The 17312-nt window shown below is 44.3% G+C and overlaps 2 protein-coding genes across 5 annotated transcripts in view; one reads left to right on the top strand and one right to left on the bottom strand.

Annotated features, from left to right (window-relative positions):
- LOC128640725 (uncharacterized) overlaps positions 1-9669 on the bottom strand; it is a 131577-nt gene extending 121908 nt beyond the window's left edge. Inside the window, exon 1 of the mRNA XM_053693154.1 lies at positions 9628-9669. Within this exon, the coding sequence (XP_053549129.1) occupies positions 9628-9669 (42 nt within the window). The remainder of the gene's footprint in view (positions 1-9627) is intronic.
- The window catches only part of PIGC (phosphatidylinositol glycan anchor biosynthesis class C), a 212078-nt gene that overhangs the window by 163665 nt on the left and 31101 nt on the right, over positions 1-17312 (top strand). For 3 of the 4 annotated variants that reach the window (XM_053693232.1, XM_053693230.1, XM_053693231.1), the window contains one exon: positions 6440-6570. The exons of the other annotated variant lie outside the window; for it this stretch is intronic. The gene's annotated coding sequence lies outside the window, so the exon portion shown is untranslated. The remainder of the gene's footprint in view (positions 1-6439; positions 6571-17312) is intronic. 4 annotated transcript variants of the gene reach the window in all.

Here is a 17312-nt window from a genome sequence, read left to right as displayed (position 1 = left end):
TTATTTCTCTTGTAAAGGTGTATCCAGTCCACAGGTTCATCCATTACTTGTGGGATATTCTCCTTCCCAACAGGAAGTTGCAAGAGGACACCAACAGCAGAGCTGTCTATATAGCTCCTCCCCTAACTGCCACCCCCAGTCATTCTCTTGGAACTCTCGACAAGAAAGGAAGTATCAAGAGATATGTGGTGACTTAGTGTAGTTTTTACCTTCAATCAAGAGTTTGTTATTTTTAAACGGTACCGGCGTTGTACTGTTTTACTCTCAGGCAGAAATTGGAAGAAGAATCTGCCTGGAGGTTTATGATCTTAGCGGTTTGTAACTAAGGTCCATTGCTGTTCTCACACATAACTGAAGAGTATGGAAAGAAAACTTCAGTTGGGGGGACGGTTTGCAGATCACCTGCTTTGAGGTATGTTCAGTATATTTTTTGCTAGAGAGATTATAAGGTCTAGAAAATGCTGACAGTGCCTGGTATATTTGAGGTAAGCCTGATACAGTGATTTAACAATGACTGGGATCATGCTTTCAAGATAAGGGTAATATTCATGTTAACTCTCATATTACTTAGTGTAAAAACGTTTGCATAACTTAAACAGAAAAAAACGTTTTTTCTGAGGGTGATAAATCTTTATTTGGAGCCTAGTTTTCCACATGGCTTGTTAGATTACTCCTAGGAGTACTTTTTTAAGGCCCTCTGACATTGAGTGCATGGTGGGAGGGGCCTATTTTTGCGCACTTTATGCGCAGCTGATATTCAGACTAAGACATCCAGCTTCCCTAAAGGAGTCCTCTGGCATCTAGGACCACTATAGAGGGGTTTTTTCCTGCAAAAATTGTGTTTAAGGGCAGGTAGGAGCCACAGCAGAGCTGTGGCAGTGTGTTTGACTGTTTTTTAACGTTTTTACAGTTTTTCTAATCCGGTTTGGGGCCTAAGGGGTTAATCATCCATTTGCAAGTGGGTGCAATGCTGCTTTAGTCTCTTATACACACTGTAAAAATTTCGTAGAGTTTACTACTTTTTAACACTGTTTTGCAGTTTATGTGGTAGTTTTTTTCTCTTAAAGGCACAGTACCGTTTTTGTTTAATTGCTTTTTTTTTTTCACATTTATTAAAGTGTTTTCCAAGCTTGCTGGTCTCATTACTAGTCTGTTAAACATGTCTGACATAGAGGAAACTCCTTGTTCATTATGTTTAGAAGCCATTGTGGAACCCCCTCTTAGAATGTGTACCAAATGCACTGACCTTTCTATAAGTTATAAAGACCATATTATGGGTTTTAAAGATTTATCACCAGAGGTTTCTCAGACTGACAAAAGGGAGGTTAAACCACCTAGCTCTCCCAATGTGTCAGAACCTATATCTCCCGCGCAAGTGACGCCAAGTACATCTGGCTCGTCCAATGCGTTTACCTTACAAGACATGGCGACAGTTATGAATCATACTCTCACAGAGGTATTGTCCAAACTGCCAGGGTTACAAGGAAAGCGAGACGGCTCTGGGGCTAGAACAAATACAGAGCTCTCTGACGCTTTAGTAGCTATGTCTGATATACCCTCACAATGTACAGAAGCCGAAGCAGGAGAGCTTCTATCTGTGGGTGACATTTCTGATTCAGGGAAGGCGTTACTTCAGTCTGACTCTGAAATGACAGCATTTAAATTTAAGCTTGAACACCTCCGCTTGTTGCTCACGGAGGTTTTTAGCATCTCTGGATGACTGTGACACCATTGTAGTCCCAGAGAAATTGTGTAAAATGGACAAATACTTTGCATTGCCTGTTTACACTGATGTTTTTCCAATCCCTAAGAGGTTTTCAGAAATTATTACAAAGGAATGGGATAGACGAGGTGTACCGTTCTCTCCCCTTCCTTTTTTTAAAAAGATGTTTCCCATAGATGCCGCTACACGGGACTCGTGGCAGACGGTCCCTAAGGTGGAGGGAGCAGTCTCTACCCTAGCTAAGTGTACAACTATCCCCGTTGAGGACAGTTGTGCTTTCCTAGATCCAATGGATAAAAAATTAGAGGGTTTCCTTAAGAAAATCTTTATACAACAAGGTTTTATTCTCCAGCCTCTTGCATGCATTGCCCCAGTCACTGCTGCAGCGGCTTTCTGGTTCGAATCTCTTGAAGAGGCTCTACAGGTGGAGACCCCGTTGGATGATATCCTAGACAGGCTTAAAGCTCTTAAGTTAGCCAATTCATTTATTTCTGACGCCGTTTTTCCTTTAACAAAGCTAACGGCTAAGAATTCAGGTTTTGCCATTCAGGCGGCTATGGCTTAAATCCTGGTCAGCTGACGTTACTTCAAAGTCTAAGCTTCTCTACATCCCCTTCAAAGGGCAGACCCTATTCGGGCCTGGACTGAAGGAGATCATTTCTGATATTACTGGAGGAAAAGGCCACGCCCTTCCCCAGGATAGGTCCAACAAATTAAGGACCAAACAGACTAATTTTCGTTCCTTTCGAAACTTCAAGAGTGGCGCAGCTTCAACTTCCTCTACTGCAAAACAAGAAGGAAATTTTGCCCAGTCCAAGCCAGTCTGGAGACCTAACCAGGCTTGGAACAAGGGAAAGCAGGCCAAAAAACCTGCTGCTGCCTCTAAGACAGCATGAAGGAGTAGCCCCCGATCCGGGACCGGATCTAGTTGGGGGCAGACTTTCTCTCTTCGCCCAGGCTTGGGCAAGAGACGTCCAGGATCCCTGGGCTCTGGAGATTGTTTCCCAGGGATATCTTCTGGATTTCAAAGCCTCATCTCCAAAGGGGAGATTTTATCTCTCACAATTATCTGCAAACCAGATATAGAGAGAGGCATTCTTAGGTTGTGTTCAAGACCTTCTGGTTATGGGAGTGATCCACTCAGTTCCAAGGGAGGAACAGGGGCAAGGATTCTATTAAAATTTGTTTATAGTTCCCAAAATAGAGGGAACTTTCAGACCAATCTTGGATCTCAAGATCCTAAACAAATTTCTCAGGGTCCCATCCTTCAAGATGGAGACTATTCGAACCATCCTACCTATGATCCAGGAGGCTCAATATATGACTACCGTGGACTTAAAGGATGCTTACCTCCACATTCCAATACACAGAGATCATCATCGGTTTCTCAGGTTTGCCTTCCTAGACGGGCATTACCAGTTTGTGGCTCTTCCCTTCGGGTTAGCCACGGCACCAAGAATCTTTACGAAGGTTCTAGGGTCCCTACTGGCGGTTCTAAGGCCACGAGGCATAGCGAGTGGCTCCTTACCTAGACGACATTCTGATACAGGCGTTGAATTTTCAAATCGCCAAGTCCCATACGGACATTGTTCTGGCATTCCTGAGGTCTCATGGGTGGAAGCTGAAAGAAGAAAAGAGTTCTCTCTCCCCTCTCACAAGAGTTTCCTTCCTAGGAATTGTGATAGATTCAGTAGAAATGAAGATTTTTCTGACAGAGGTCAGGTTGTCAAAGCTTCTAACTTCCTGCCGTGCTCTTTATTCCACTTCTCAGCCGTCAGTGGCTCAGTGTATGGAAGTAATCGGCTTAATGGTAGCGGCAATGGACATAGTTCCGTTTGCCCGCCCACATCTCAGACCACTGCAACTTTGCATGCTCAATCAGTGGAATGGGGATTACACAGATTTGTCCCCTCTGCTAAATCTGGATCAAGAGACCAGGGATTCTCTTCTCTGGTGGCTATCTCGGGTCCATCTGTCCAGGGGAATGAGCTTCCGCAGCCCAGAATGGACTATAGTGACGACAGATGCCAGCCTTCTGGGCTGGGGCGCAGTCTGGAACTCCCTGAAGGCTCAGGGTTCGTGGACTCAGGAGGAAGCCCTCCTTCCGATAAACATTCTGGAACTAAGAGCGATATTCAATGCTCTTCAGGCTTGGCCTCAGCTAGCTGCAGTCAAGTTCATCAGATTTCAGTCGGACAACATCACAACTGTAGCCTATATCAACCATCAGGGGGGTACAAGGAGCCCCCTGGCGATGTTGGAGGTTTCAAAGATAATTCTATGGGCAGAGGTTCACTCTTGCCATCTCCCAGCTATCCATATCCCAAGAGTAGAGAACTGGGAGGCGGATTTCCTAAGTCGGCAGACTTTTCATCCGGGGGAGTGGGAGCTCCATCCGGAGGTATTTGCCCAGTTGATTCAACTATGGGGCAAACCAGAACTGGATCTCATGGCGTCTCGTCAGAACGCCAAGCTTCCTCGTTACGGGTCCAGGTCCAGGGATCCCAAGGCAGCGCTGATAGATGCTCTAGCAGTGCCCTGGTCCTTCAGCCTGGCTTATGTGTTTCCACCGTTTCCTCTGCTCCCTCGTCTGATTGCCAAGATCAAGCAGGAGAGAGCTTCAGTGATTTTGATAGCTCCTGCGTGGCCACGCAGGACTTGGTATGCAGATCTGGTGGACATGTCATCCTTTTCACCATGGACTCTGCCGCTGAGGCAGGACCTTCTACTTCAAGGTCCTTTCAAACATCCAAATCTAATTTCTCTGCGTCTGACTGCTTGGAGATTGAACGCTTGATTCTATCAAAGATTGGTTTTTCCGAGTCGGTCATTGATACCTTAATTCAGGCTCGAAAGCCTGTCACCAGGAAAATCTATCATAAGATATGGTGCAAATATCTTCATTGGTGTGAATCCAAGGGTTACTCATGGAGTAAAGTCAGGATTCCGAGAATCTTATCCTTTCTCCAAGAGGGATTGGAGAAAGGATTGTCTGCTAGTTCCTTAAAGGGACAGATTTCTGCTCTGTCTATTCTTTTGCACAAACGTCTGGCTGAGGTTCCAGACGTTCAGGCATTTTGTCAGGCTTTAGTTAGAATTAAGCCTGTGTTTAAACCTGTTGCTCCGCCATGGAGTTTAAATTTAGTTCTTAAAGTTCTTCAAGGGGTTCCGTTTGAACCTTTGCATTCCATAGATATTAATCTTTTATCTTGGAAAGTTCTGTTCCTAGTAGCTATCTCCTCGGCTCGAAGAGTTTCGGAGTTATCTGCTTTACAGTGGGATTCCCCTTATCTGATTTTCCATGCAGATAAGGTAGTTTTGCGTACCAAACCTGGGTTTCTTCCTAAGGTAGTATCTAATAAGAACATCAATCAGGAGATTGTTGTTCCTTCATTATGTCCTAATCCTTCCTCAAAGAAGGAACGTCTTTTACACAATCTTGATGTGGTTCGTGCTTTAAAGTTTTATTTACAAGCTACGAAGGATTTTCGTCAAACATCTGCTTTGTTTGTTGTCTACTCTGGACAGAGGAGAGGCCAAAAGGCTTCGGCAACTTCTCTTTCTTTTTGGCTGAGAAGCATAATCCGCTTAGCTTATGAGACTGCTGGCCAGCAGCCTCCTGAAAGAATTACAGCTCATTCCACTAGAGCGGTGGCTTCCACATGGGCTTTTGGAAATGGGGCCTCTATTGAACAGATTTGTAAGGCGGCGACTTTGTCTTCGCTTCACACTTTTTCTAAATTCTACAAATTCGATACTTTTGCTTCTTCGGAGGCTATTTTTGGGAGAAAGGTCTTACAGGCAGTGGTGCCTTCCGTTTAAGTTCCTGCCTTGTCCCTCCCTTCATCTGTGTCCTAAAGCTTTGGTATTGGTATCCCACAAGTAATGGATGAACCCGTGGACTAGATACACCTTTACAAGAGAAAACAAAATTTATGCTTACCTGATAAATTTATTTCTCTTGTGGTGTATCCAGTCCACGGCCCGCCCTGTCATTTTAAGGCAGGTGTTTTTTATTTTTTAAATTTCAGTCACCACTGCACCCTATAGTTTCTCCTTTTTTCTTGCTTGTCTTCGGTCGAATGACTGGGGGTGGCAGTTAGGGGAGGACCTATATAGACAGCTCTGCTGTGGGTGTCCTCTTGCAACTTCCTGTTGGGAAGGAGAATATCCCACAAGTAATGGATGAACCCGTGGACTGGATACACCACAAGAGAAATACATTTATCAGGTAAGCATAAATTTTGTTTGACAGTGTGTACAGGTTAAAGGGACATAATATATATAATATATTAGCTAAATAGACCTGGTAAACCAATGACAAGAGATAAATATAGCCACCAATCAGCAGCTGGCTCCCAGTATAATGCATTGCTGAGCATGTGTATGAAACAAAGGAAAACAAGAAAACAAAGTAAATTTGATAATGGAAGTGAATTTAAACGTCTTAAAATTACATTCTCCATCTGAATCATGAAAGTTTTAACTTTGAGTTTCATGTACCTTTTTAAGCAGTGCTTTTAATTGAAGTTAAATATAAATGCTAACATCACATGGGAGATGCTTATATATTTTTTTTTTTTTTTTTTGACCAGATGTAAAATTAGGTTATGCTGTGTTAAAAATAGTGAGCAAAAATCATAGCATTATAAATATATTATGTAGTGAATTAATCATTTGTAATAGAGACAGTTACAAAGGTCTGTTTCTTTACAGATTAAAAAGCACACATTGTTTTCAACTGCAACTAGAGAATTCTAAGCAAGGACTGGCAAATGAGATTCTTATCTTGCTGCTGATCTGTAGAACTGTTGATGGTAGCTAAACCAACCACAAAGTAATTTATGGTGAGTATAGAAAATTAAACAAAGAACCTTAATCTGCAAATATGGTTAAAATAATATTTTGTGGTGCATATGCCCAGATAAACTCTGAGATTTAATTAGGATATGGTGCTTATAGATTATATAAATGTTATGTGTAAGAACATGCAAATGAGACTGTCCTACTATGTGTTTTTAATCCATTTATACCCAGATTCTCTAATACATGATGTAGCATATGTATGTGTATATACTGTATATATCATGTGCATTTTATTTTTAAACATTATCCATCTATGTGTTCTTTTCAAATTAGAATAAGAAGCAGTAAAGGTAGAAAATAGTAACCTTTTAGTAACTCCATTCTGAAATGATAAACATTTTGGAAATCAAATATAATATCAATGGTATATATTTAATATTGTATTAAATAATTGTTAGATTCTGCTGTTTCATATGATTTACAGAAAAAAATAAAGGGACATTAAACTCAAAATTTTATTCACTATAAAGGCTTAGTTTAAAGTGGCAACTCACACTCATTTTACGAGTCCGTGGTTAACCCTTGTACTCATTGTACCAACTGGGATTGTGGAAATGTGGTTGATAGAGTTGGATACAGACTGTAGAAACTCGGTTGGTACCCTGAGAAACAGTTTTGGCCACGGACATCTTTCTATGAAAGATATTATATATATATATTAAATATACTGTTCATTTTGTTTCTAAACCAAAAACGCAAAAATAAAAAACACGTTTTACAATAAGCAAACTTAAAAAAAAAAAATATCAATTACGATCTTAATGGGAGGAGAGTCCACTGCTTCATTCATTACCTGTGGGAATTAAGAACCTGGGCACCAGTAGGAGGCAAAGACACCCCAGCCAAAGGCTTAAATACCTCCCCCACTGAGTAAGCGCTTCACGGCGCGAAACATATAAGATTGCAGGGAACCCTCTTTTTGGCGTGTTGTATCTTTCTTGTTTTAATGGAATAAAGCATCTTTGGTTTTGGAACTGTTGCTCAGCAGCCTTCTGTTTTGTTTTATTTACCTCCCCCACTCCCCTCATCCCCCAGACATTCTTTGCCTTTCGTTACAGGAGGTTGGGCAGAGAAGTGTCGGAAGATTTGGAGTAGTCTCTTATGGAGGGTAGTACTCTTCGCAATGGGTCTGGAGTTTTAAGTAGTCCTGTCAGCCTCTCAGTTAGAGAATGGTCCGGAGATGCAGGGCGTATCATCTCTGCAAAACCATCCTGACTCAGATTAACAGCTCCATAAGCAATCGGCGTTGACGAGTTTCGCTGCCTGCTTTCTGCTCTCAAGTCCATGTCAGGAGCGATGCTACTAACCTGTCACACTTGAAAGGCCGTGTTCCTGTTCCACGGCATAGATTCTGGTAAGATTGTTTCAATTTTTATACATGTATGATAATGCTAGAAGACAGGGTCACAGTGTGACTCCTTTTATCTGTATAGAATCAAGGGTTAATATCTCCTGAGGGGGATTATTGAACAGGGGGGAATAATCTTGTATGTTTATTTGATTTTATGCTGTTTCTATGTGTGAGATGTTATGGGCTCATAGACTGTTATGGAATATACAGGTTTCGCTTTCACTTTGAGAGCCCTGCAGCTTACAAGCTTGGCGTGCTTTTTCTCATAGCAGGGATGGTCCTGCATTGTGCACCATGTGATTCTTTCCCTCTTTCCTGATTGGCTGTCTATCAGAAAGGAGTCCTAACTCTCTGTACTGTCTGGGTCATGGGAGGTGGTGAGTGCCCCAGCCATTGGGATATAAAGGTGCAGGTTTTTTTAATAAAATGTTTTATTTCTATAGTTCTCCGGTTATTGCATTAGCAATGGAGGATTATGTTACTTAGAGGGCACTCCCTCTATTCCTAAAGAGTAATTCCTGTTTATATTGTGAGGAGGCCTTAGTACCGCACCCTCAATTATGTTCCATATTCCTTGATAATGTGATAATATCAAACATGTTTGAAACCACTGAGCCGTCCACCTCTGAGGAGTTGTCGTCCAGTGAGGTGCATACCCTACATGCTTATCTCTCTACACATGCAGTTTCCCGTAGCATTGCTGATCCTCCATCTGGAGGGGGCCATTTATTCACCAGACGTTACTGGGCAGCTCAGACGGCGGTGTATGCTTAACCTTGCCCCCGTGCTAAGCGCAAGCAAAAGGTTACATATTGCACTCCTTCCCAGTGTACATCAGATAATGTATTGGACTTAACTGATAGGGTTATCAGAGGATGAAGTTCTTTCTGAGACTTCAGAGTATGAACATTCTGGGTCGGAGTCTGCTGCCTCTAAACCGGCTGCGGAGGAACCAGACTTTAGTTTTAGGAATTTGCACTTTCTTCTAAAGGAAGTTTTCTTCTTAAACGGGTCCACAGCTGCATTCATTACTTTTGGGAATTCAGAACCTGGCCATCAGGAGGAGGCAAAGACACCCCAGCCAAAGGCTTAAATGCCTGCCCCACTTCCCTCATCCCCAGTCATTCTTTGCCTTTCGTCTCAGGAGGTTGGCAGAGAAGTGTCAGAAGATAAGTGTCTCTTATGGCGGGTAGTACTCTTCGAAATGGGACTGGAGTTTTAAGTAATCCTGTCAGCCTCTCAGTGAGAGCATGGATGAAAGTTAGAGTCCGGAGATGCAGGGGTAGTTCTTCCGACTCATATTAACAGCTTCTGGGCATTCAGCGTTGACAAGTTGTAATGCCTGCCTTTATTCACTCAAGTCCATGTCAGAAGCGATGCTACTATCTGTCACACTTGAAGGGCCGTGTTCCTGTTCCACGGCATAGATTCCGGTAAGATCGTTTCATTTTATTTTGATATGTGAATATAATATTAACGAAAGAAGCCAGGACCCCAATGGGACTCCTTTATCTTAAATGGAATCAAGGGTCAATATCTCCTGAGGGGGGTTATTGAACCCCCCTGTTCAATCTTTAATCATGTTTGTTATGTGTAGTGATACTTGGGCTCATGGCTATTCAGACATAACGGCCTTATATCATCAGATTGCGCGGTCCTAGGAACTGGCGCTCTTTTTTTGGCTTACACGATGCACCTCGTGACCAGGTGTGGTCACGTTGTATTCCATGTCCGCACCTTGACCAAGTGGCGACGAAGGGAGTTTGTTTGTTAGCTGTCTGGTTCACGGGATGTGGTGAGTGACCCAGCCATTGGGGGGTGTAAGGTGCCTTTAGTGTTTGTCCATAATTACAATCTCTAAGTTATGGAGGATTCTGATTTTTTGGAGACCGATATCTCTGATTCGGATTATATGTCTTGCAATGAATATGAAATGGTTATCCATGCCCATCAGTTATGTGCCGATTTTTCGTTCTAGAGTACTCTCTTCCACTGAATCAGAGGTTTGTTCCTCTACCGTTTTTCCTTAGGTTGGGGTCCGGGTGCGGACCTGTCTATGTCTCCTGGTGGGTTCTGGAGGTTTTTTTGTTCTATCTTGGTATCTTACGGGTGTCTGTTTTTCTTGTGGTAGTCACGGTACCTATTGAGGTTGCTGGGACTACTTTTTTCCCTTTTAGGGTGGTCCGGTCATCTGAGTTCGGAAGTGCAGATATGTCCGTCTTCCCTCGTTTCTGCGTATCACACGCTCTCATAAGAGGGAGCACAGGGGTTGAGTCTCTTCCCATTTTTTTCCACGGCAACCGCCCCTGGTTCGCTCTGCAGAGGAGTTCTGGTTTTTTTTCTAGGTTCTTCCTTGTGTGGTACAGGGATTTCCGGGAGGGTGATCCTGGGAGGATTTTAGCTCTCCGTCTAAGGGGCTTGTTCAGCCTGCCGGGTAGCCTAGTGGGTTGCCAGTTGCCCACATGGCTAAGGTTGCGAGTTTGAATCCAGCTTTTGTTGGGTGTTCTCCATTATATGGAACCCTGTTCCTGGTGACCTTGGAGTTCCCTGGAGAAATTGAATCCAGCTGCGGCTGATTGTCTCTTCACTTTGTATTACAAATTGCAATAAAATGATAATTTTTCTTGGAGTATTGCACTTGAATCTCTAGGAACTATTGTTCTCTGGGGTTGCAGAGGGTTCAGGGTTCAGCTCCACCTATGGGTGTGGATTGCCATCTCTTAGACCTGTCTAGATATTTGTCTATGCTCTTGGTCTGAGTTTCTTGCGAATGCACTACCTAGAGTGCTCATCTCTGTATGAGGCAACCTGGGGTTTCCTCAGGTCATTCGGCCTGCCCCTGTTTTTGGGGGGCCTGGCTTAGGGCCATGTCTCTTGACTGAGTTTTAGGTCCGGATCGTTAGATTTGGTCATGGGTGGTGCCGTTTGAAACCTTAGGGTTTAGAACAACCGCTTGTCCCTTCAGGTCGTTGAGTTATTGCTGAATGGTATTGCTAACCGTTTCTCTTTAAGCCTCTTCGCCCTGTCTACGGCTGGAGAAGTGGTCCCCTTGGCATTTGTCCTCTTGGGGAGGATTTTGGAAGTCTTACGGTTTTCCATGGAGACCCTGTGGGTCCTATCTTTTCGTTCGAGGTTTTTTCTTCCTCCCTTGTGTGCTAGAGGCTATGAAGGCTGGTTCTGGTACTAGGGTATTGTTATGGCTCAATGCCCTATCTTCCTTTTTTTGGGAGTGCTCCTTCTTTAGGGAAGGGAAATGTGCAAGGGTTAAAACCCGTACATGACTTATCTATTATGGTCCACCTGTAGTGGCCAGATAGTTAGCCTAGCTACCTAGCAAGCGGATGGTTTGCAGTTTGCAACCAGCTGCAGCTATTGCATCTGGAATGTGTGCTTGTGAGCTGTTTGGCAGTCGTGGTAGCATGCCTGATGCTAGTAATTGGTCAAGGGTTTGTTCCTCTTAGGCTCTCCGTTCTCCTTTTTGGGCTGGGTCCATTTTTCAGAGTGGGGTCTGGCCGTGTACTTCTGTTGGCCCCTGGTGGGGGGTTCTCTGGTGTTCCTTTCTCCACTGGTTACATTTCACTGCTGGTGTTGGATGCCTTTTTGGGGTCCGGATTCATCCTGGACGGGAGTTGTCATCGATATCCGGCACTCTCTGTGGGATGGGGTCCCATGATGGCTTAGGGTCAGTTTTGCTGCCGTGGAGCTGGAGCTCACTATGCTGTTCATTGTGATTCTGTGTTTCACAGTGAGTCCCTTTTTTCTGCTGGGACAGGTAGTTCCTCCATCCTGTCGGTGGGCTCTGGGTTACCTTCTGTCCTGATATGGGTTAGGGTTTCCTACCTGTATGTGACTAGTTTTAGCAGTTGTATCTGCTGGGCTAGGGCTCTGGGGAGCTTGTGGTTCCTTAACACACCATCAGTCATATGGTGTTGTGTCAGAGGATCCGAGGGTGGATTTTGTTCATCCTCGCCATCGCTTTCTCATTGGTTGGGAGTGTCACTCTCGGGAATAGGATTGTCTTTCTAGAGAGTTCTTCTCCTGGGTGGTTGTCTTGTAACAACCTTCGTTTCGCTTGTCTTGGGGTTTTCTTCCCTAGTCTAATGGTCCTTTGGACCTTCTTCGGGTACTCTGTTCTCTCCTTCGGGGGTAGGGGAGGTACTTCCTTCGGGTAGTGCGACTGGAGCCTGCGGGACTTGGCTCCTCGTAGGCTTTGTGCTCAGCGGAATCTATGGATTTTGAGTGGTCTCCAGCATGGCTTTGCTGGTTGTTTAACTGATGGGCAGTTACCTTGTTTCTTTTTATACTCTTTTTGTGGTAATACCAGGCTGTGGTGCCTTTCGAAGGGACCACCTTCTGTACCCGCCATTTGTTTGCATTCAGTGTCCTCTATAGCTTTGGTATTGTTTTCCAAAAAGTAATGAATGCAGCTGTAGACTCTTCCCGTTTAAGAAGAAAATCTTAGATTATGCTTACCGGATAATTTTTTCTTTTCTTCTGACGGAAAGAGTCCACAGCTCCCCGCCCGTGTTTTTTCGATGAGGGGGCCATAGTTTAGTTTCTTCTTCTGGCACCTTTTTCACCCTAATATTTCTCCTACTATGGTGTGTTTTTGCCTCCTCCTGGTGGACAGGTTCTGAAAAGTAATGAATGCAGCTGTGGATTCTTCTCATCAAAATTATCAGGTAATCATAATTTAAGATTTTTTGGCAAATTCAGTGGTTCCAGAGGCCAAATTGCCTGAGGAACCTCTGATTCCTAAATTGGATAGAGTTTGAGGACAGGGTGGTACCTTATCCTTCCCTGCTCCTGTTAGATGGCGAACATTATTAAGAATGAATGGGACTGGATCGTTCCTGGACTCTCAATGGAGTTGTGAGGTTCCGTCCCTAAAAGAGGATGGCGCTATCTTCACGTTTTGAGGATAGCTCTTCGTTTGAAGAGCCCATGGATAAAGGATGGCAACTCTGTTAAGAAAGTTGTTTCAACATATGGGATATTTGTTTCAACCGGAGGTGGCCGTTGCCACGGTTACTGGAGGAACAACCTTTCTGGTGTGACTCCTGATAGGATTTGATCGCGGTGGAGAGGTCCCCTCGACGTTACTCAGGAAAGATTTACGGCCTTGAGGGTTGCTAATTCTTTTATCTGTGATGCTATTAGGCAGATTATTATTATTTTATAAAGTTCTTTTTATTCACTGAAGTCTCCTATTGTTTCATTGGAATATCTCAAAAAATACCTTGGAACAGTTCATTGCCAGAGTGTACATGTGCGCTGGGCCACTGCAATATACCCAGCAAGCTACATTAGCACTATAGTGTGCTTCCCACTGTGTGAGTATACTTCTAAGGGGAGTTGTTAGTGGGACAATTTAATGCTAACTGATCTGCACTAGGAGTCGCCCTCTGTACATCTTCCATTTTCTTAGATTCCTATAACAACTCAACAGGAGGAGCTGCCCTGACATTTGGTGCACAGTCAACTGGGACACTGCTAAGTTCCCAGACCGTTTTCCTTGGCACTACCTCTGCCTTCACAATTTGTGAGTATAAAATTTAGATCTTATCACATTTGCCCAGTTCTGTATTGGCTACACTAGGAGGCGCCCTTTTTTCTTGTCTTATTTAGGCAGATTATTCGCCTAAATTCTAAGGCTTCAGCTTTTACTGTTCAGGCCCATCGGGCCCTGGCTGAGGTAATGGTCTGCGGATTTGACTTCTAAGTCTAGACTTCTTTCCCTCCCCTTTAAGGGAATGATTTTGTTTGGTCCAGTCCTGGACTCAATTATCTCCACGGTTGCAGGGGGCAAGGGTGCCCTTTTACCGCAAGAGAATATGAACGAGTCTAAGGGACAATTTTCGTTCTTTTCATTTTGATAAAGCCCTTGTCAGCAGTCCTCAGCGAAGCCTGAGCAAACCAAGAGTTCTTGGAAGCCGGCTCAGTCCTGGAATAAATCCAAGCAGAGCAAGAAGCCCGCTTAGTCTAAGTCAGCATAAACGGGCAGTCCGTGGTCCTCTTTTGGATCGTGTAGGGGGCAGACTGTCACTCTTTTCAGTCGCTTGCTTCAGGGACGTGCAGGATCCATGGGTCCTGGAGGTCATTGCTCAGGGTTACAAGATAGATTTAAAATCTCAGCCACCCAAGGGCAGTTCCTCCTCTCTCTCCTGTCTTCCTGACCAGAAAGGAGGGATACCTTTCTGGGGTGCGTACGGGGTCAGTCTTCTTCTTAGTTATTGTACCGGTGCCTATCACAGTGAGAGGTTTGGAATACTATTCAAACCTTTTCGTGGTTCCAAAGAAGGAGGGAACTTTCAGACCGATTTGGACCTGGAGTGCTTAAACAAATTTTTAAATGTCCCCTCGTTCAAGAGGGAGACAATCGGTCCATTCTTCCCTTTGTTCGAAAAGGGATAGATTTGAAGGATGCTCCCTTCACGTACTCATCCTCAAGGACCACTTCCAGTTTCTAAGGTTTGCGTTCCTGGACCAGCACTTCCAGTTTATTGATCTTCTGTTTGGTCTAGCTGGTATAGTGGTGAGCATAGCTGCCTTCCAAGTAGTTGACCCGGGTTTGATTCCCGGCCAATGAAGTTTTTCAGAGAGTGGACCATTCAGAGTCTTCTTCGATCCCATGGATGGAAGATAAATCTAGAGAGAGTTTTCTTGTATCAAGTACCAGGGTAGAATTCCTGGGTACTATAATAGTCTCCATAGAAAATTTCTAACAGACCAGAGACGTTGCAGGCTAGCTTCAACATGTCTTGCCCTCCAGACCTCCTTAAGGCCATCTGTGGCTCGGTGTATGGAGGTGATTGGTCTCATGGTGTCCAGCATGGACATCATTTCCTTTGCCAGGTTTCACCTCAGACTGTTGCAACTGTGCATGCTGAAGCAGTGGAACGGCGATCATTCGGATGTGTCTCAACAGATTTCTCTGGACAACTGATTGAGAGAATCGCTCTCTTGGTGTTTTTGTCCGGATCATTTGTCTCAAGGGATGTCCATCTCAAGACCATCCTGGGTGATGTGACTACGGTTGTAAGTCTGTCAGGATGGGGAGATGTTTGGGGTGCCAGGAAGGCACGGAGCCTATGGACTCAGGAGGAAAAGCTCCTTCCTGATTGCATTTTGAATTTTCGGGCAATACACAATGCTCTGAAGGCTTGGCCTCTGCTGGGTTCGTCCCAGTTTGTTAGATTTGAATCGGACAATATATCCTCGGTGGATTACATCAACCATCAGGGGAGAACGAAAAGCTCCCTAGCTATGAGGGAAGTATCTCGGATTCTAGAGTGGGCGGAGACCAACATTTGTTCGCTGTCAGCGATCCACATTCCGGGTGTGGACAACTGGGATGTGGATTTCCTCAGCAGACAATACTTTAATCCGGGGGATTGGTCTCTCTATCCTGAGTGTTTGCGGAGATTTGCAAGAGGAAGATCTTATGATGTCTCATTACCAAGTTACCCAGATATGGGTCAAGGTACAGGGATCCTCAGTCGGGTAAAACAGATGCGTTAGTGGTGCCTTGGAGGTTCAATCTAATTTATCTTTTACGGCCGTTACCACTACCACTCGAATCAAGCATGCGTCAGTGATACTGATTGCTCCGTCTTGGCCGAGAAGGATATGCTTTGTGGACTAGTGGGGATGTCGTTATCTCCTCCGTGGAAGTTACCTTGTCTCAGGTATCTGCTGACCAAAGTCTCTTTGTTCATCTATGTCTAAGATCTCTGAGGCTGACTGCGTAGAGATTGAACACTTAGTCCTAGCCAAGAGAGGGTTTTCTGAGAGTGTTATTTTTACTCTCATTCAAGCTCATAGCTGGTTGCTTGTCGCATCTATCATAAGGTGTGGAGGACCTACTTATTCTGTTCTCCAGGATGATCTGGAGAAGGGTTTTTCTGCAAGTCCCCTGAGGGGACCGATTTTGGCCCTTTTTGTGTTACTGCACAAGACGTTCGCTGAGCCTCCTTATGTGCAGTCACTGGTTAAGGCTCTGCTAGGATCAGACCTGTGTTTAGATCTATTGCTCCTCCTTGGAGTTTAAATCTTGTTCTTTAGGTTTTGCACGGGCTCCGTTGGAGCCTATGTATGAAGTAGACATTAAATTATGTCTTGGAAGGTTCCTTTTCTACGGGCTATTGCTTCTGCGCGCAGAGTATCTGTGATTACTGCCTTGCAATGCGTCCCTCCTTATCTGGCTTTCCATGCTGATAAGGCTGTTCTACGAACCAAGTTAGGTTTTCTTCCTAAGGTTGTGTCAATTCACAACATCAATCAAGAGATTGTGGTTCCTTTCAACGTAATTCTGGATGTGATTTGTGCCTTGAAGTCCTATCTTCAGGCCACATAGAAATTTAGACAAACTTCTTTCTCTGTTTGTTCTCTTTCCGGGAAGCGTGGGGGTCAGAGGGCCTCTTCGACTTCCTTATCTTTTTGGCTGAAGAGTGTCCTCCGTTTTGCATTGAGCCAGCGGGACATAATCCTCCTCTGAGGATTGTTCAACTAGAGCTGTGGCTTCTTCTTGGGCCTTTAAGAAAGAGGCTTCTATGGAGCAGATTTGTAAGGCGGCTACTTGATCCTCTTTATATTCTTTTGCAACATTTTACAAATTTGAAGTTTTTGCTTCGGCGGAAGCAGCTTTTGGGAGAAAGGCTGTGGTGCCCTCAGTATAGGGTCCTCCTCCTTTTATCCTCCCGTTTTTTTTATTCAGTGTCCTCTAGCGCTTGGGTATTTGTTCCCACAAGTAATGAATGAAGCAGTGGACTCTCCTCCCATTAAGATGGAAAACATAAAATATGCTTACCTGATCATTTCATTTCCAACTGTGGGAGGAGAGTCCACTGCTCCCGCCCGTTTCTCTGGGGGGGGGGGGACCTAAATTTAATATTATTCTTCTATCACCATATATACCCTGATATTCTCCTACTGTTCCTTGTTCCCTTGGCAGAATTACTGGGGGATGAGGGGAGTGGGGGAGGTATTTAAGCTTTTGGCTGGGGTGTCTTTGCCTCCTCCTGGTGGCCAGGTTCTTAATTCCCACAAGTAATGAATGAAGCAGTGGACTCGCCTCCCACAGATGGAAATTAAATTATCATGCAAGCATAATTTCATGTTTTTACAGTATAATGCACATAAATTACACATCACAGTTGTAGTTCTGGCGATGCTGCTTTAAATCACCAGCATGGTAGCGTGCTTATACTAGACTGACATAGGGTGCATGGTGCAGTCCCTATTGGATGATGCACCTGTCTGTCAAATTGATGCACATGTCTGTCAAATTGAGATTACAGAAATTCTCAGAGGGAGGCGGCCGGAGCACAGGCAGCGGAGCGGCTTTAAAAAAAGTTTATTTAAAAAAAATCA

This window comes from Bombina bombina, chromosome 10, assembly GCF_027579735.1.
Source record: "Bombina bombina isolate aBomBom1 chromosome 10, aBomBom1.pri, whole genome shotgun sequence".
In the NCBI taxonomy this organism is placed as follows: Eukaryota; Metazoa; Chordata; class Amphibia; order Anura; family Bombinatoridae; genus Bombina; species Bombina bombina.
This window is presented reverse-complemented; position numbering and strand designations above follow the sequence as displayed.